Source organism: Artemia franciscana, chromosome 13, assembly GCF_032884065.1.
Source record: "Artemia franciscana chromosome 13, ASM3288406v1, whole genome shotgun sequence".
Taxonomy (NCBI): Eukaryota; Metazoa; Arthropoda; class Branchiopoda; order Anostraca; family Artemiidae; genus Artemia; species Artemia franciscana.
In genome coordinates, this window is record NC_088875.1 from 33,270,804 (window position 1) to 33,285,576 (window position 14,773).

The 14,773-nt window shown below is 36.7% G+C and overlaps 1 protein-coding gene across 6 annotated transcripts in view; it reads right to left on the minus strand.

Moving 5' to 3' along the window:
- LOC136034829 (uncharacterized) overlaps window positions 1–14,773 on the minus strand; it is a 142,062-nt gene that overhangs the window by 21,306 nt on the left and 105,983 nt on the right. For all 6 annotated transcript variants that reach the window (XM_065716275.1, XM_065716273.1, XM_065716276.1 and 3 more), the window contains 4 exons: window positions 14,389–14,612; window positions 10,718–13,152; window positions 6,473–6,704; window positions 543–712 (listed from right to left, as the gene is read on the minus strand). In XM_065716275.1, coding sequence (XP_065572347.1) covers window positions 543–712; window positions 6,473–6,704; window positions 10,718–13,152; window positions 14,389–14,612 — 3,061 coding nt within the window. The remainder of the gene's footprint in view (window positions 1–542; window positions 713–6,472; window positions 6,705–10,717; window positions 13,153–14,388; window positions 14,613–14,773) is intronic.

A 14,773-nucleotide genomic window follows, 5' to 3' on the forward strand; every position in this document is an offset into this window, starting at 1 on the left:
CATTCTAAGGTCTTTGCTATTGAGACAATACGGAAGTTAAGTACGAAATACAAAAATTAAATTAAAAAATGTTGCGTAATAATTGAAAATGTTTGCATAAACATTCACCATTCAGCCTTTTGATTAGCCATATCATTAGATCAAAGCCCAGTTGAGGTGAAGAGATTAACTGCAGGACTTCAAATATTTCGTTGAAGGTGCAATTAAACATAAATTTACGATGAAACCCATATCTGCTTATTTTTTTTGTTGAAGGGAAGGATTGGGTATTGAATACCTTGCACTTGAATATGAAGGGCTAAATATTTAAGCAAATGTATTTCATTCCCCCCCCCCCCAAAAAAAAAACTTCCTAAATCTTTAACACACATAATTTTAACTAAAATATACAATTGCAATGTTTGAGCTACACCCGACAGTTTACTAGATGACCTTGAATTCTCAGTGCATAATTTTGACTTTAGAAGTTAACTGTCTGACAGTTTTCTATTTTTTTCAGTTTAATATTTAAGCCTCCACTAATAATGGAGAAAAACAGTTACCGGATGACATTGTCAATGACAGAAGAAGGACGTTGAGAAACTCTAGACGGTGTTTCACTGCTAACACGCTGAGACCCACTGTCATGACCTCTATTTGACTCAATTCTAGACGACTGCCGGAAAGAGGCGAAAGGATCATCCCTATGTGTACGTCTGCTAATATTTCTTACCTGTAAGAGCAAGGTATTAAGCAGCAACAATAACTATAACAATTTAGTAGCAATTCGCTCCTAGCAACATATAAACGTTTTAAAAAGACAAAATCTTCATTACTATAACTACAAAATGTACAACTATTGAAAATCTAGGGAGAATATGAAAATACCAAAGAAAGCATTTCTCAATGAAAACAACTAAATTAGGTATTTTTTTCAAAATATGGGGGGGGGGGCAAAATTCTATGGGTACCCCCACTCTCCTTCTAATTGACGCCACTGGATGTTTGTTAAGATATAACAAGAGGAAGTTAGCCTCTATACATCATCATCTGTGTCAAAGTATATATCTTACACCACTTTGAGATTTTAAACAATCATTTAATTTTCATTAACTGAATTTTTTTTTACTAGAGATCATCGCGCATCAATATCAGGAGAGGCCTAAAAGTTCTCAAAGTGCATGATGAGGATATAACTTTCTAATTTTTCATGAGAGGGTCTTCAGATGAATAAGGAGGGAGGAATATTTCACCCTCATCTCCCTTCATTTACAAGAATATTGATGTAGAGGGGATAGCCACTTCTCTCATGACGCAGAAAATTTAGTACACAATAGAGAATCCAATGTACATGCTTATTTGCATAGAGGATGGATGGATTGGGTGTCCCCTAAGAGCCCCCACATGCAACATTCGAAGATAGTGTCCTGAAAATTTATTTTTTGCATTTAAAAATTCCTACTTGAATTTAAACCTAATTGTTTAAGAGCCCAAGAACTTTTTCAGGGGGCGAGTAGCATTCTATAGTCTTTGTTGTACACAGCTTAAGCTTCAGGATAAGGAGCGGGAGGTAGAGAGCAGCCCTCCCCCTAATACTTATGACAACTCCAAGTGTCTTATCAGAAACGGTTGAAAATTGAATAAGATTGGCCTCTTTTCAAATAAAAAGAATGAGGTTAAAACTTAAACCGAACTGAAATCACCACATATGAGGGGCGCTGCCACCACCTAAGACTCCAGTTCTTTGCACTAAGGCTTCAGCATACTCGAATTAAAGATATTATTTATGCTCAGAATAAGGAATAAATAAAGTTTGAGAGTTAAAAGAGTCAGTCTACGGGAAAACAGCCCCATGTTTCCCATAGTTTTCCCGTGTTTTCCTTTCATTTGAAAAACTGGTTATTTTCTATTTAATAAGAAAAAAATTTAGTGTGATAATCTTTGCATTAATTAGTTTGGTATTACTTATTTTCAATTTATACGCTGAATTTCTCTAACATGAGTTTAAGGCTCTTTTATTTTAAAGTGGCTTTGCATTAAAGTGTCTGACTCTATCTCAGATTCTCTTCGAAAGCAGTTTTAATACCCACCACCTACAAATTTAACCCCCTTAGCATCCATTTAAAAAAAGAAAAATCCAACGATAAGAAAACGTAGACTTTTTTAGGCACATTTAAGTACTGGATACAACACAAAGAAGTCCAAAATTCTAACGAAAAACTAGCTGTCTTCTGCCAATATCTAGTATCTATATTTTAAGGTTTCTGAAAAATTTGCAAAATGGCACCTTTTTTTCGTTTTCGGAACTAAAAAATAGACGTGGTTACAGAACTTCATTATTTTCCTTTCCATCTTTGCCCCCCCCCCCTATTTTCTTCTGGACGAGGATACTAAATTCAGTTATTCTAGCATGACTGTATTCGATTTTGGCTGTGGAAAATGGTAAAATCTATTCTTATCCCCTTGGATACTAGGACACATCCCTTATAGCAGATAGGGAAACTGTAACTGCGCCATTCGACTCGCCACGTTAAGATTAAGAGCGAGGTCTCTCCTTTCTTCGATATTGAATTTTTGCGTAGATAATAAGTTTTGGCAGAGGACAGCCGATGTGTTCTTTGGCTTGCCTTTCTGCAGGTCTTTGACACATCTTTGGTGTTTTGAAGTCATTAGGACGCTCTATAGAAATAACTAAGGCTCAATAAAAACGAATAACTAGTAGACGAATTATGAAATAGACCTAAGTAGCCTGAGCAACATGAAGTGTTGCGGCAACATTTGTCCGGCTTCGCCGAATAAAGTGTTGCGAGAGCAACACTTTGGTTTTGTTTTTTGCTATCGGTTAAACGCTGAAGTTGTCAGCCTATCGAAGCTTTTAAAATGTTATGTTCAAAGAAGAACGCGATCAGTAATAACATGGTCAAAGGCTATTCCTCAGCGCTGAAAAAACAAAAATAACTAAAGAATATGGAAAGAGGGACTAAATTGATTTTGCAGCCAGTTGAACTTTATCCTTTTCAATCGTAGACATCGTGACAGATCAAGACTTGGAACAGTATCTTATATAATCTAGTTGGTATTATAAAGCTATCCGTAACTTTTCAGGATCAAAATACCATAGATGACACTCTATTAATTATTACAAAACTGCCTCGTTGTTTTACGTTATCGTTTGTACCCGTTGCGTAAACGCTTAATTCTAGGTTACAGTGAGTATGGTTAGGCTACACCAAATAGCAAAATTTACAAACCCCTCTTCACTTAAGATGATTGTAGCCTAACAGAAACAGACGATTATTACTTGAAAGTCCCCTACATGTCTTGCCACTGGAACCAACTCGGTCTTATCATCAAATACACTGGGAACAAATAATAGATACACCAAATAGCAAAATTTGCAAACCCCTCACCGCCGAAGATGATTATGAGCTAATAGCTGACCTTTCCTTACATGTCCCCTACATGTCTCACAATTGGCATCGGCTTATTTTTGGTTTCAATGTGCACCCTACTACTGAAGTTGTCAACCCCTTGAAACTTTCAAACTAGTATATCTCATGAAGGAATTTTGGTATCAAAAAATGGATGACATATACTTTGATCATCTCATAAAGAGCTATCGATTGCCATCGAAAAAATTCTATCTGTCTTAGTTCAAAAGTTGATTTTTTTGCCGTAGGCCAACTTTCTAACGTCTCCACTTAGAGAGGAGCAAAGGATAAGCTCCAATTTCTTTAGCAATGATGGAACTTTTAAAGTTTAAGAGGTACATCTGATAACATTTCTCTACCTCAATCGCAAGTCCGAAAAAAAAAATGATAAACCCAGCGAAAATCACGGCAGCACTTTCGGACCCGTGGGAAAATGCCGCTTTTTTGCTTCTGTAAATTTTTCTATTTATCACTTAAAGAAGATATATTGGCTGTGGAGCCGGGTAACTGACACATATATTTAACACTTATAGATTTTAGTCCATCTTCAATTTGAAAGTGGTGCCTGCCTGCTTGCCTACTAAAACGGAGCTTTCCACTCGAAAGCAGAAACATGGTTTGATGAAACGAAAGCTTGGCTGCACAACTTCAGATACTCTTCTCTGACATAGACTACATAACTCCACTTCACTTCGCACACCATAGGCTATGGCTCGGGGACAAGCAAAAACCATCCTTTTTGGCCCCAGGCAAGAGTTCTGCAGAGCTTTCCAAAATGTAATGCAATATTCATCAATCCGGCCTGAGGTCCGACTTTCCGTAAAAACTACACAGGTTAGACACTTACCAGTTTCCAGGAATAAGCCGACATCGGCGGCATAGAAAAAAAAGGGACAAAACCAAAGTGTTGCTCTCGCAACACAAATAACTAACTTTATTGGATGGTACCGTGCAAATCTACATGGCGCTGTGTCTTTTTTTAATTTTATTTAAATTGACCAAATTTATATTAATATCTAATTAATGGATTAGATTGGTTAGTTAAGTCTTATATAAACCCAGGGGGAGGCTAAATATGTAAGATTAGGATGGAAAGCTAAGAGTGCACCCAATTTAGATCATGCGGAAAATCTCAGAGTACTTAGAAACAGCTTAGAGGAGTGTAATCATATTCATGATAATCAATACACAAGCAATACATTGGAATAAATCTTAAAAATCTAAACTCTTCTAGAATCGATGTTACCCAGAGTGCTATGAAGATAGTGGCACAACTAAAGAGGTTGATTAGATTAATTACTTTTGTCATGTTTTAATTGAGAATGGAGGTTACGGGGAAGACGTAGGAACCAGAACAGCAAAACCCCAAGACATTCCACTCAAGCCAGGAAAGTACAGAAAAGGGAAAGGATTGAAACTTCACGTATTCGACATTAAAACTGAGTGTAACTGAGGTAACAGGATTGCCATGAAACACAGTGCAGAAACCAAATGAAAAATGAACACACACGAGATATCTTTTTGGCAAAAGTACAAAGCCCACCTCTTTATAAACAACGAAGTTCGACTCCATTCAGTTCGTGGATTAGAAAAAGCAATTTAGGTGCCTCGAGCATATCCTCTAGATAGACAAAGACAACATTACTTGAATAGTACACTTGATAACCTTGAAAGAGGCTGAATGCCCTTAATGAGCCTAGGGTCAGATACTACTACTACTACTAACAACTCACCACAGCACAAAGCCACCTGTGGCCAACAGAGCTATGCACACTCCTCCTCCATCCCGACCTATTCAAAGCCTCCCTCTTTACAACCTCCCAGGAAGTTCCTACTTCCTTTAAATAGTTCTTAGTGATATCCTCCAATCCCAACAGCGGACGACCTGCTTTCCACTTAGCCCCAGACGGCTGGCCGAAAAGCACAATCTTCGGCAATCTGTCATTCATCTCAACCTTCCTTACATTATAGTCCTAGAAAGCGAAATTCAACCACACCTTTCGTACAGCCTATTGTTTGAAATACGGTCAGTTAGTCGGGTACCCATAACAATCTGTAGGCAAACTTCTAGCAAATCTCAATCCACTTTTCGGAGTGTCCATGCTTAGGAACCCTATTTGACTACAGTCATCACTGTAGCTTCCAATATTCTAATATTGGTTTGCAGACTTATCTTCCTATTCTTCCAAAAATTTTTCAACTGTGAAAAAAAACCCTGAGCCTTGGCTATTCTACATTTTACATCTTCACTGCTCCCATCGTCTTCATAAATTATGCTACCAAGGTAAGTGAAGCTGTCCACCTGATCAATCTTTTCGTTACCCAACGTCACCTTTTCATCTTCACTTATTCCAAACCTTAGCGATTTAGTCTTCCTACATTATTTTTCAAATTTATTCTATTAGAAAGAAAAACGATGGAAACATCATGTATTCGATGCTACGCTAACATCATTGCCATTAAACACAGTGAAGAAACCAAGCTGAAAAAGAAATACACACTAGATATTTTTCGGTAGAAGTACAGAACGCAACTCTTTGTAAACAATGAAGTTAGATCCCATTCAGTGTGTGCATTAGAAAGAGTAGTTTAGGTTCCTCGAGCACATCCTCTAGATAGACCAAGACTGCATCACTGGAACAGTTATACTTGATAACCAACAAAGAGGCTGAACGCCCTAAATAAGGTTAGGGTCAGATAAAACATCTTCGGGTATTCCTTGAAGGAGGGCAGAAATAACGGTCGGAATAGAGTGTTCGCAACTGTGTCAGCCCCAGAGAACTTGAAACTGCGACAAGTTTTTAGTAGCAATATTTAGCACTTTCATTCTTCTGTTACGATTGCTGTACTCAGTAAATTCAAAACACTCAAATACCTAAGTTGAACTTTCATTGTCATAAAAAAAAGAGAATAAAGTTCTTAAAAATTCAGGAAGGAAAGGTACCGTAGTGTACTTTTCATGCTAAACGCATTTTCAGCAAATATTTACTTGTGCTATAAGAAGTTGTTGAATTCAATAGGCTATTTTATTTTTAGGTTAGACATATTTTATTATAACTTACCCTAGAAAGCAAGTTCGAGAATAGAGATTCTGCCGTCAGAATTTGAAAGGTGTCATCATCGCTTTCTTCTCCTGAACTATCGCTATGATCCAAATGACGCCCTAGTCGTCTACTAGCCATACGATTTGCAAAGGACAAAAATTCGTCTTCTTTTTCATCAAAATACCCTTTGCCAAAAGAAGATAATCTCTTGAGTGTATTGAATGGACTGTCTCGGCTGCCATCTCCAGTTCTGAAATATTAATTAAATACTCTGAAAAGTATTCAAGGCAAAAATAAGGTTTCAACTAGATGTTCTTTAAATCTAAAACAGTCTCTACACGATTAATAGTATGGCTAGTAATACCATGGCAATCATTTTCTTTGGGTGCTCCACATACCAAATATTACTGTTAATATTTCAGGTCACATTCGGCATAAGAATGAAAAGAAAAGAGAACGATAAGGGCTGCCAGAGCATTACTAACCAAGCTTTCCAGACGTTATTGGCTATATTATGCATAAAAGGCTTTATTAAACAGTTTTGAAAAAAATCCCCGGTTATTTATGTAGATTTATTATATTTTAGGCTTATCTTGGAATTCAAAGTTGTCAGGATTCAAATTATTGATATACAATTTAACAGCAAAAAAAACAGGGTTTTATGGGGGTCGATGCCCTACATCATATGTTGATTAGTCCTGGACATTATGAAAAAAAAATCAGAAATTTAATACATAAAAAAAGTTTTACAATTGAAAGCAAGGAGCAACATTAAAACTTAAAACAAACATAAATTATTATGTGTATGAGGGGGAGGGGCTCCTAAACACGTTACTCTTTACATTAAAGTTTGACTTTTTGTTAAAACTACATTAACAACAAATACTGAAACACAATAACTGTTGAATTGGAACAAAAAGCTTTTTAAAGCACTAAAAAACTTTACCATGACGATCAAGGAGTTGAGGAGGGGGCAGCCTCCCTCATATACGGACTACTTCTAGTTGGCTTCAGTTTTAATGTAGTTCCTTGCTTTCATCTGGAAAAACCGTAATTAATTTTGTAACAGGCACAGTAGATACAAAAAAAAATTCATTTTAGTAATGCAATAGGAGCCACTAAACTTAGAGCTTAACAACTATTGAGGAAATTTAACCACATTTAACCTGAAGATATGTAGCGCAAGGGTTTTTAGATACAATTTTAAATGTAAAAGGCATGCGGTATTGTGTCTGTGATTATCACGACAGATTTTGATTAGATAGAATCAACTGTATTAATATTTTAATTATAGGCTTACATGTTCACATCACCGCAAAATTATCCATCATATCTTCAGGAGTGACTTACCTGTTCACTAAGACAGAATGTTGATGCAGCCGTTGGGCGATTTAAATAAGCTGGTGAATGTTAAAAGAAAAATACAACCAAAAAAAAGAAAAAAAGAAAAAATAATATGAATTAAAATTTTGTTTTTTTTATTAAATCATACCAACATGTTTAATTGGAGGATTGTGACAGTACAATCATAGGCAGTTTTTTTTCCAACAAAGCAATAAAAGCTAACAAAATAAAATTGTCTCTCTCTCTTTTTTCATCTCCTGAAGTTCAGCATAGTTGGCGAATAACATGCAATTTTTTATTATTTTTTTACAAATGTAAAAATAATAATTTTTTTACAAATAATAAATAATAAAGGGAATATTTTACACTCTTCGGTTCAAAGTCTCTTAAAAAAGATTTACATTAGAATAACAAGAGCTAAGAGCTCATATGGCACTTGTGACGAGGTCGGAAGAGCCAAGAGCCAAGAACTCATATGGTATGAGCTCGAGCACAATTCTAAGAGTCAATGGATTGCTTTAAAAGGAAAATCAGAGGCTTAATGACGGTCGGGATTTAAAATAAGAGCTCTAAAGCACAAGATCCTTCTAGATATCAAATTTCATTAAGATCCGATCACCCGTTCGAAAGTTAAAAATACCTCATTTTTTCTAATTTTTCCGAATTACCCCCCCCCCCACTCCACCAAACAGAGCGGATCCGGTCCGGTTATGTCAGTCACCTATCTTGGACTTGTGCTTATTCTTTCCAAGTTTCATCCTGATCTCTCCGCTTTAAGCGTTTTCCAAGACCCCCCCCCTAATGACACTGGATCCGGTCGGGATTTAAAATAAGAGATCTGAGTTTCGAGGTCCTTCTAAATATGAAATTTCATTAAGATACGATCGCTCTTTCGTAAGTTAAAAATACCTCATTTTTTCTATTTTTTAGAATTAACCCTCCCCCAAACTCCCCCAAAGAGAGCAGATCCGTTCCGGTTAAGTCACTCCCGTATCTAGGACTTGTACTTATTTTTTCTACCAAGTTTCATCCCGATCCCTCCACTCTAAGCGTTTTCCAAGAATTTTGGTCCCCCCCCCCAACTTCCCCTTCACCGAATCCGGTCGGGATTTAAAATAAGAGCTCTGAGACATGATATCCTTCCAAACATAAAATTTCATTAAGATACTATCACTCCTTCGTAAGTTAAAAATACCTCATTTTTCTATTTTTTCAGAATTAACCCTCTCCCCCCGCAACTCCCCCAAAGAGAGCGGATCCGTTCCGGTTATGTCAATCACGTATCTAGGACTTATAATGTATTTTTCCCATCAAGTTTCATTTCCATCCCTCCACTCTAAGTGTTTTCCAAGATTTTAGCTCCCCCCCCCCAACTCCCTCAATGTTACCAGATCCAATCGGGATTTAAAATAAGAGCTCTGAGACACGATATGCTTCCAAACATCAGATTTCATTAAGATCCGATCAATGCTTCGTAATTTAAAAATACCTCATTTTTTCTAATTTTTCAGAATTAACCCCCCCCCCCCGAACTCCCCCGAAGAGAGCGGATCCGTTCCAGTTATATCAATCACGTATCTAGGACTTTTGCTTATTTTTCCCACCAAGTTTCATCCCGATCCCTCCACCCTAAGCGTTTTCCAATATCTTAGGTTCCCCCCTTACATATCCCCCCAATGTCACCGGATCTGGTCGGAATTTAAAATAAGAGCTCTGAGACACAATATACTTCCAAACATCAAATTTCATTAAAATCCCATCACCCGTTCGTATGTTAAAAATACTTCATTTTTTTCTGTTTTTCCGAATTAATCAGCCCCCCATTCCCCCCCAGATAGTCAATCGGGAAAACGACTATTCCTAATTTAGTAAGGTCCGGTCCCTGATACGCCTGCCAAATGTCATCGTCTTAGCTTACCTGGAAGTGCCTAAAGTAGCAAAACCGGGACAGACAGACCGACAGACAGACAGACGGACAGAATGTGCGATCGCTATGTCACTTGGTTAATACCAAGTGCCATAAAAACAGAAATGAAATTAAAAGAACAAACAAACAAGACAGAATTCATTTAAACAGTTAAAACGTTATTTAAACCTAAGTCCAGATTTTGGGAACACATCTAGGGTCCTTTTCAACATGACTAAAACAATTCAGAAAAGCCCAGTTAGCAAAATGACTCAGAGACGGAGGAAAATACCAAGTACAGTGAATTACACAGTCATGGATATTTTTAAAGAAAATAAAGGGTACTTGTTAATTAAATGATAAATGACGTTCGAGAAGTTTGCTAAATACAAGATTTGGGAAAACTGGTTTCAAAGCCAAAAAGACAAATGATGGGTGACAGAATGCATTGGAATTGTATAATTTGGGCTATGTATTTGCATATTGAGGCGGGGTGGGATAGTGGAATAGGGAAATTAGGATAGAGATGCTGTCCAAATACATTACCCCTCCCCCTAATGCGCGAATATATAGCCCAAATTATATTATTATATAAACTAAGGTTATATGAAGGTTATATTTCATTAGGATTAGCCATACTTCACATCTTGGGTGTGTTTTTTTTTTATTAATTATTACCAAATGCAGCACCAAGAACTTTCCATGTTTATTTTAAGCTCATGAGATTATAGACAGGGGCTATAAAGTTCAGTATGCTTGGGAATGGACTCCTCCTTATTTGCCAAAAGAACCACAAAAGAGCGTATTGCAAAGCTCAAGATTTTATTTATTTATTTTTTTTTTAGTCCTAGAAGTAGTCTCGAAACTTTAGATCGAGCTTTCGCAATCTAATCTGGATTAGATTTAAATTTCGTGATCCGAAAAGGAAAAGTACTGTCTCTGTTTTCAACCTTTATTTCTATATTTACACTGTGTACCTTTGAGAGTTATTACTAAAATTGTAGAAAGCTTACTGTGACGATTGACGGTTTTTTCTTCTTCCAAAAGTGCCAGTCGGATGCGCATGTTCTTCTGGTTTTGGTGTAACCATGCCTCCTCCTTCAACCGAAATTGGGATAATAAATTCTCTCGGTGATTTTCGAATAGGATCTCCTCTGGGTACACTCAGTTCTCTTTCTGACAAAGGACTACTGATTGAAGCATCCGAGAATGCATCCCTCTTTTCATTCCTCTGGTCAACTTCTGAAATCGGGCTTAATCCTTCTGAAGCTACAGATGCTTCCCTTAAGTAACTAAGATCTCTGCCTTCTACCATTATAGGTATTATATGTTCACGTTTTACTGGAATAGACGAAGCCCTTGGGGGACTTGCTATTCGTTCACTTGATGCCCTAGTAGGACACTCTATCCGTCCAATAGTTTTTGGGGCCACAGATTTGCTTGTAGCAGTGCTTATGGGAGAGGCAATTTGCACCTTGATCTCAGTGGTCTTTCCCTTTTCCGGTGATTGGACAGAACCCTTTCCTTTCTGATTTACAAAAGCAGGACTACCACTTAATAGCACTATGCCCTCTTTTAATTCCTTTTCGCCACTGTCAATAAGTACTTTTGTTTCCACTTGCTGTGCAGCTTTAATGTCAAGTGGAGGAGGTTTCACTTTCTTCACCTTAGCTTCCTCTTTAACAGACAGAGCCTTAGGGGTAATAGCGGGAACAAACCCTGGCTCTTTACTTTCAACAACTGTATTATTGAGCTGCTGTTTTAGATCCAGAGGACGCAGAGAATCATCCTTTTCTTTTGGTCGAACTATTTTAATTGACTGCTCTTCAGTTTTTATGCCCACCTTATTGGCATCTGTTACCCTTCCAATTGAGATTCCTAGACCCCCAACGACGACACTACTCTCCTCCTCCTCTGAAGCAGGAGTCGTCTCTTTACTAACAAACTTCTTAGCTAAGAATACAGGCACTGCATCAGCCTTATTTTTCTCATCTGGCTTTTCAACACCTTGAGTCTTCTTATAAGCAGTCGAATTGTTTGACACAGTAGTTTCAACTTTCCTATCTCTGCTCTGGTCCTTTGCTCCCATCTTAACATCCTGTTTCACTACGATATTTTCACTACCAGTTTCTTTACTGTTATCACGATCTTTCTCTTCCTTTGTGAGAACATTACTTTCCGTTTTAATAATTTCAGATTTTTGGGAACTTTCAGAGTCGGGTTGCACTATTTTAGTTCGAATATCAACGGAACTTTTACTTGTATCTGCAGCAGTTTTCTGTACCATGGTTGGCTTATTTGCAACAGCGTGAGTTTGAGATTTTAAGGGGAATTTTTGCAAAGTCAAGGGAGTCGCATCTGGAGCTTGTATAATAGTTCGCTTTGGGAAAGCACTGACTTTTGGAAGAGTACTTTGACTGCTACTCACAGCGGCTACAATTTCAAAAGCTTTCTTCGCATCTGAGACCTTAAAGGCACTGGCAACTGAAATTTTTTTCGGCTCATTTACTTTTGCTTCAAATTTACTTTTCATATCACCAACACGAAAACCAAACGAAGTAACCTTTTTTGGCCTTTCTAAAGTCATTGTTTTAATATCTCCTTGACTTTCACTCAGTCTATTGAATAACTCAGCTTGTTTGAGGATTCGAGATTGGCGTTTTTCAGTATTTCGAGTTGGCGACAGTGTCCCCGGACTTGTGGTACCTGACATTATTTCCGAACGCGACGTATCAGATAAAGCTTCACTTATGGCAGACCCAATAGATAAACGATTATTGTCAAAATTAATGTTTTTTGTATCATTAACTTTTGGTATTTCATCTTCTTTTGGTATGTCAGCTACATCATCCTTTTTTACAGTGAATGTAGCACTTTTCGGCATAGGTGGCTCTTGTTGGATTGGCTCAATAGATTGAAAGCCAGAATCTTGGTTGGGGCTATCTAGTTCTTGAGGTTTAACGAAAGTTAAAGACTTAGGAACAGAATCGTTATCGATATCGACCTTTGGAAGTTCAAGCAATTGTGTGGTCGATGCTTCACTTTTTTCACTAATTGTATCACACTGTCTAACAATTTCACTTATAATTTTATCTTCTACAGTCTGAAAACCTCCCTTCAACTTCAGTTCATCTTTATTGGTGAATTCATCAGGTACTATTTGGTCTATTACTGGACTAGATTTATTAAGAGGTATAGAAGTATCGATTTCGTCAGGTGCTGGTCTTTTTGGTGATTGTTCTGTGGCTGACTTTTCAGCACTTTCTTCTACATGAGTTTCCCTTTTTCGTTTCTCTGACTTCGTCCTCTTCTTCGGTTTTCGTTCGCTCGGGCCTTCCATTGGATCATCAACTGGTTTTGACGTGAAATTTGACGCTGAATTACTGTGACTAATTTTTCTTGAGGGTTTTGTTGGCTCAGTTTCCACATTGTTCTCCGAGGTTTGAGGCTAAAATACAAACGGTGTTAAAAACTTATATAACGCTGTTGAGGCTATATATATATATATATATATATATATATATATATATATATATATATATATATATATATATATATATATATATATATATACATATACTACCGTTTTCTCCAAGCCAGTTACAGTGAGCTCATTGAACAAAAAAATTGTATAGTCAAGAAAGGTGTCGTGCAGACGAAATTTTGAAAGAAAAATGCTCTTAACAGTTTTTAAAGAAGTTATGTTAACATGTTTTTCTTGCGTTCTATGAAATATACTCATTGAAAACTGTTGTAGATTAACAATGACATATAAACATACTACACATATATGCATGTATATGTTATATAGGTTTCCTTAACTCCACTACTGAACATGTTTTACAATACAACTGAAAAAGATACACATATACTGACATATAGACATATACTAGAGAAAGACATATACTACATTTTTTATAAATATGTCTGTGATACTGAAGTATTATAAACATTCACTGAATGTGTTGTTTCTTTTACAAATTCAGTTTTACTATATGCACGTTTGCCAATCTTTCAGAGATGAAATTAAGAGTGTAGCAGTAGATTAAGCCATGGCAGGGGATTTTAAATTTCTCATAGCGAAAAAAAAGAAGGAAAGACAATCCACATTGAGACTTCTCGGAGTTTCAACAGTGTTAAAATATTTAATTTTTATTAAACGCTTTAAATATTCAAATACATGACAAAAGCGATCTAATGTTCTAAATTTGCTACAATAAATTGGAAATTTATAATTTTGCTGTTTACTAACTTCACAATTTGAGAAAATAAGAACTTTTTAATACAGTACTTTTCACAGTTGAATTTCCAGTACAATCTTTTTTTTTGTATCTAAGAATATTAATTATTACTTGATTGAAAAACTCGGAACTGCAGGCGATTATTTGAGGAAGTATATATTCCCGCCTTCTAGGGTGTACTGGAAAGAAAACTGGACTTTTAAGCTAGTTATATTGGAGTTCGATCACTATCGTTATAGCGTGCATCAACAACTATTGGAACTCGACGGTTCTACATTGAGACTTGTTTCAATTTATATTCATTGGTTAATTTTTATCCCAACAAGTTGTGCCTAAGATCCAAATCATGATAGTTTTCTCGATGCTTTTAAAAATAATTACACTTGTAAGGTCATTATTTTTTATTTTAATATTCCTAAATCCAACTTCCACTTAAAACTCACCCGAGTTTCATCATCGACATCAACACAGCTAGAGCTTTGTGGTGGATCAGCCAAAAGAAGAAGAAGATCCAATCGAACTGGAGTCTTATTAGACAGTTCCTCTGCAGCTTCTAAGCAAGAACCCGGGTAGCCTTGATTCACCCACCAGTGACTGCAAATATCTTCAACGTTTGCCCTTTTTTGGGCATCTACCGCCAACATCAAGCGAATAAGTGGCGATGAAGCTAAAAAAAGGAATGCATAACAACATAATACACATAAAAAATATGAAAAAGTAATGAGATAAAGTCTTACCAGAAGCCGAAATGAGATAACTTTTTCCTGCAAAAAAATTGCAAGGTTCTGTACCCCTCAGAAAATCCAAGATCTAGAGCATAGGTTCCCA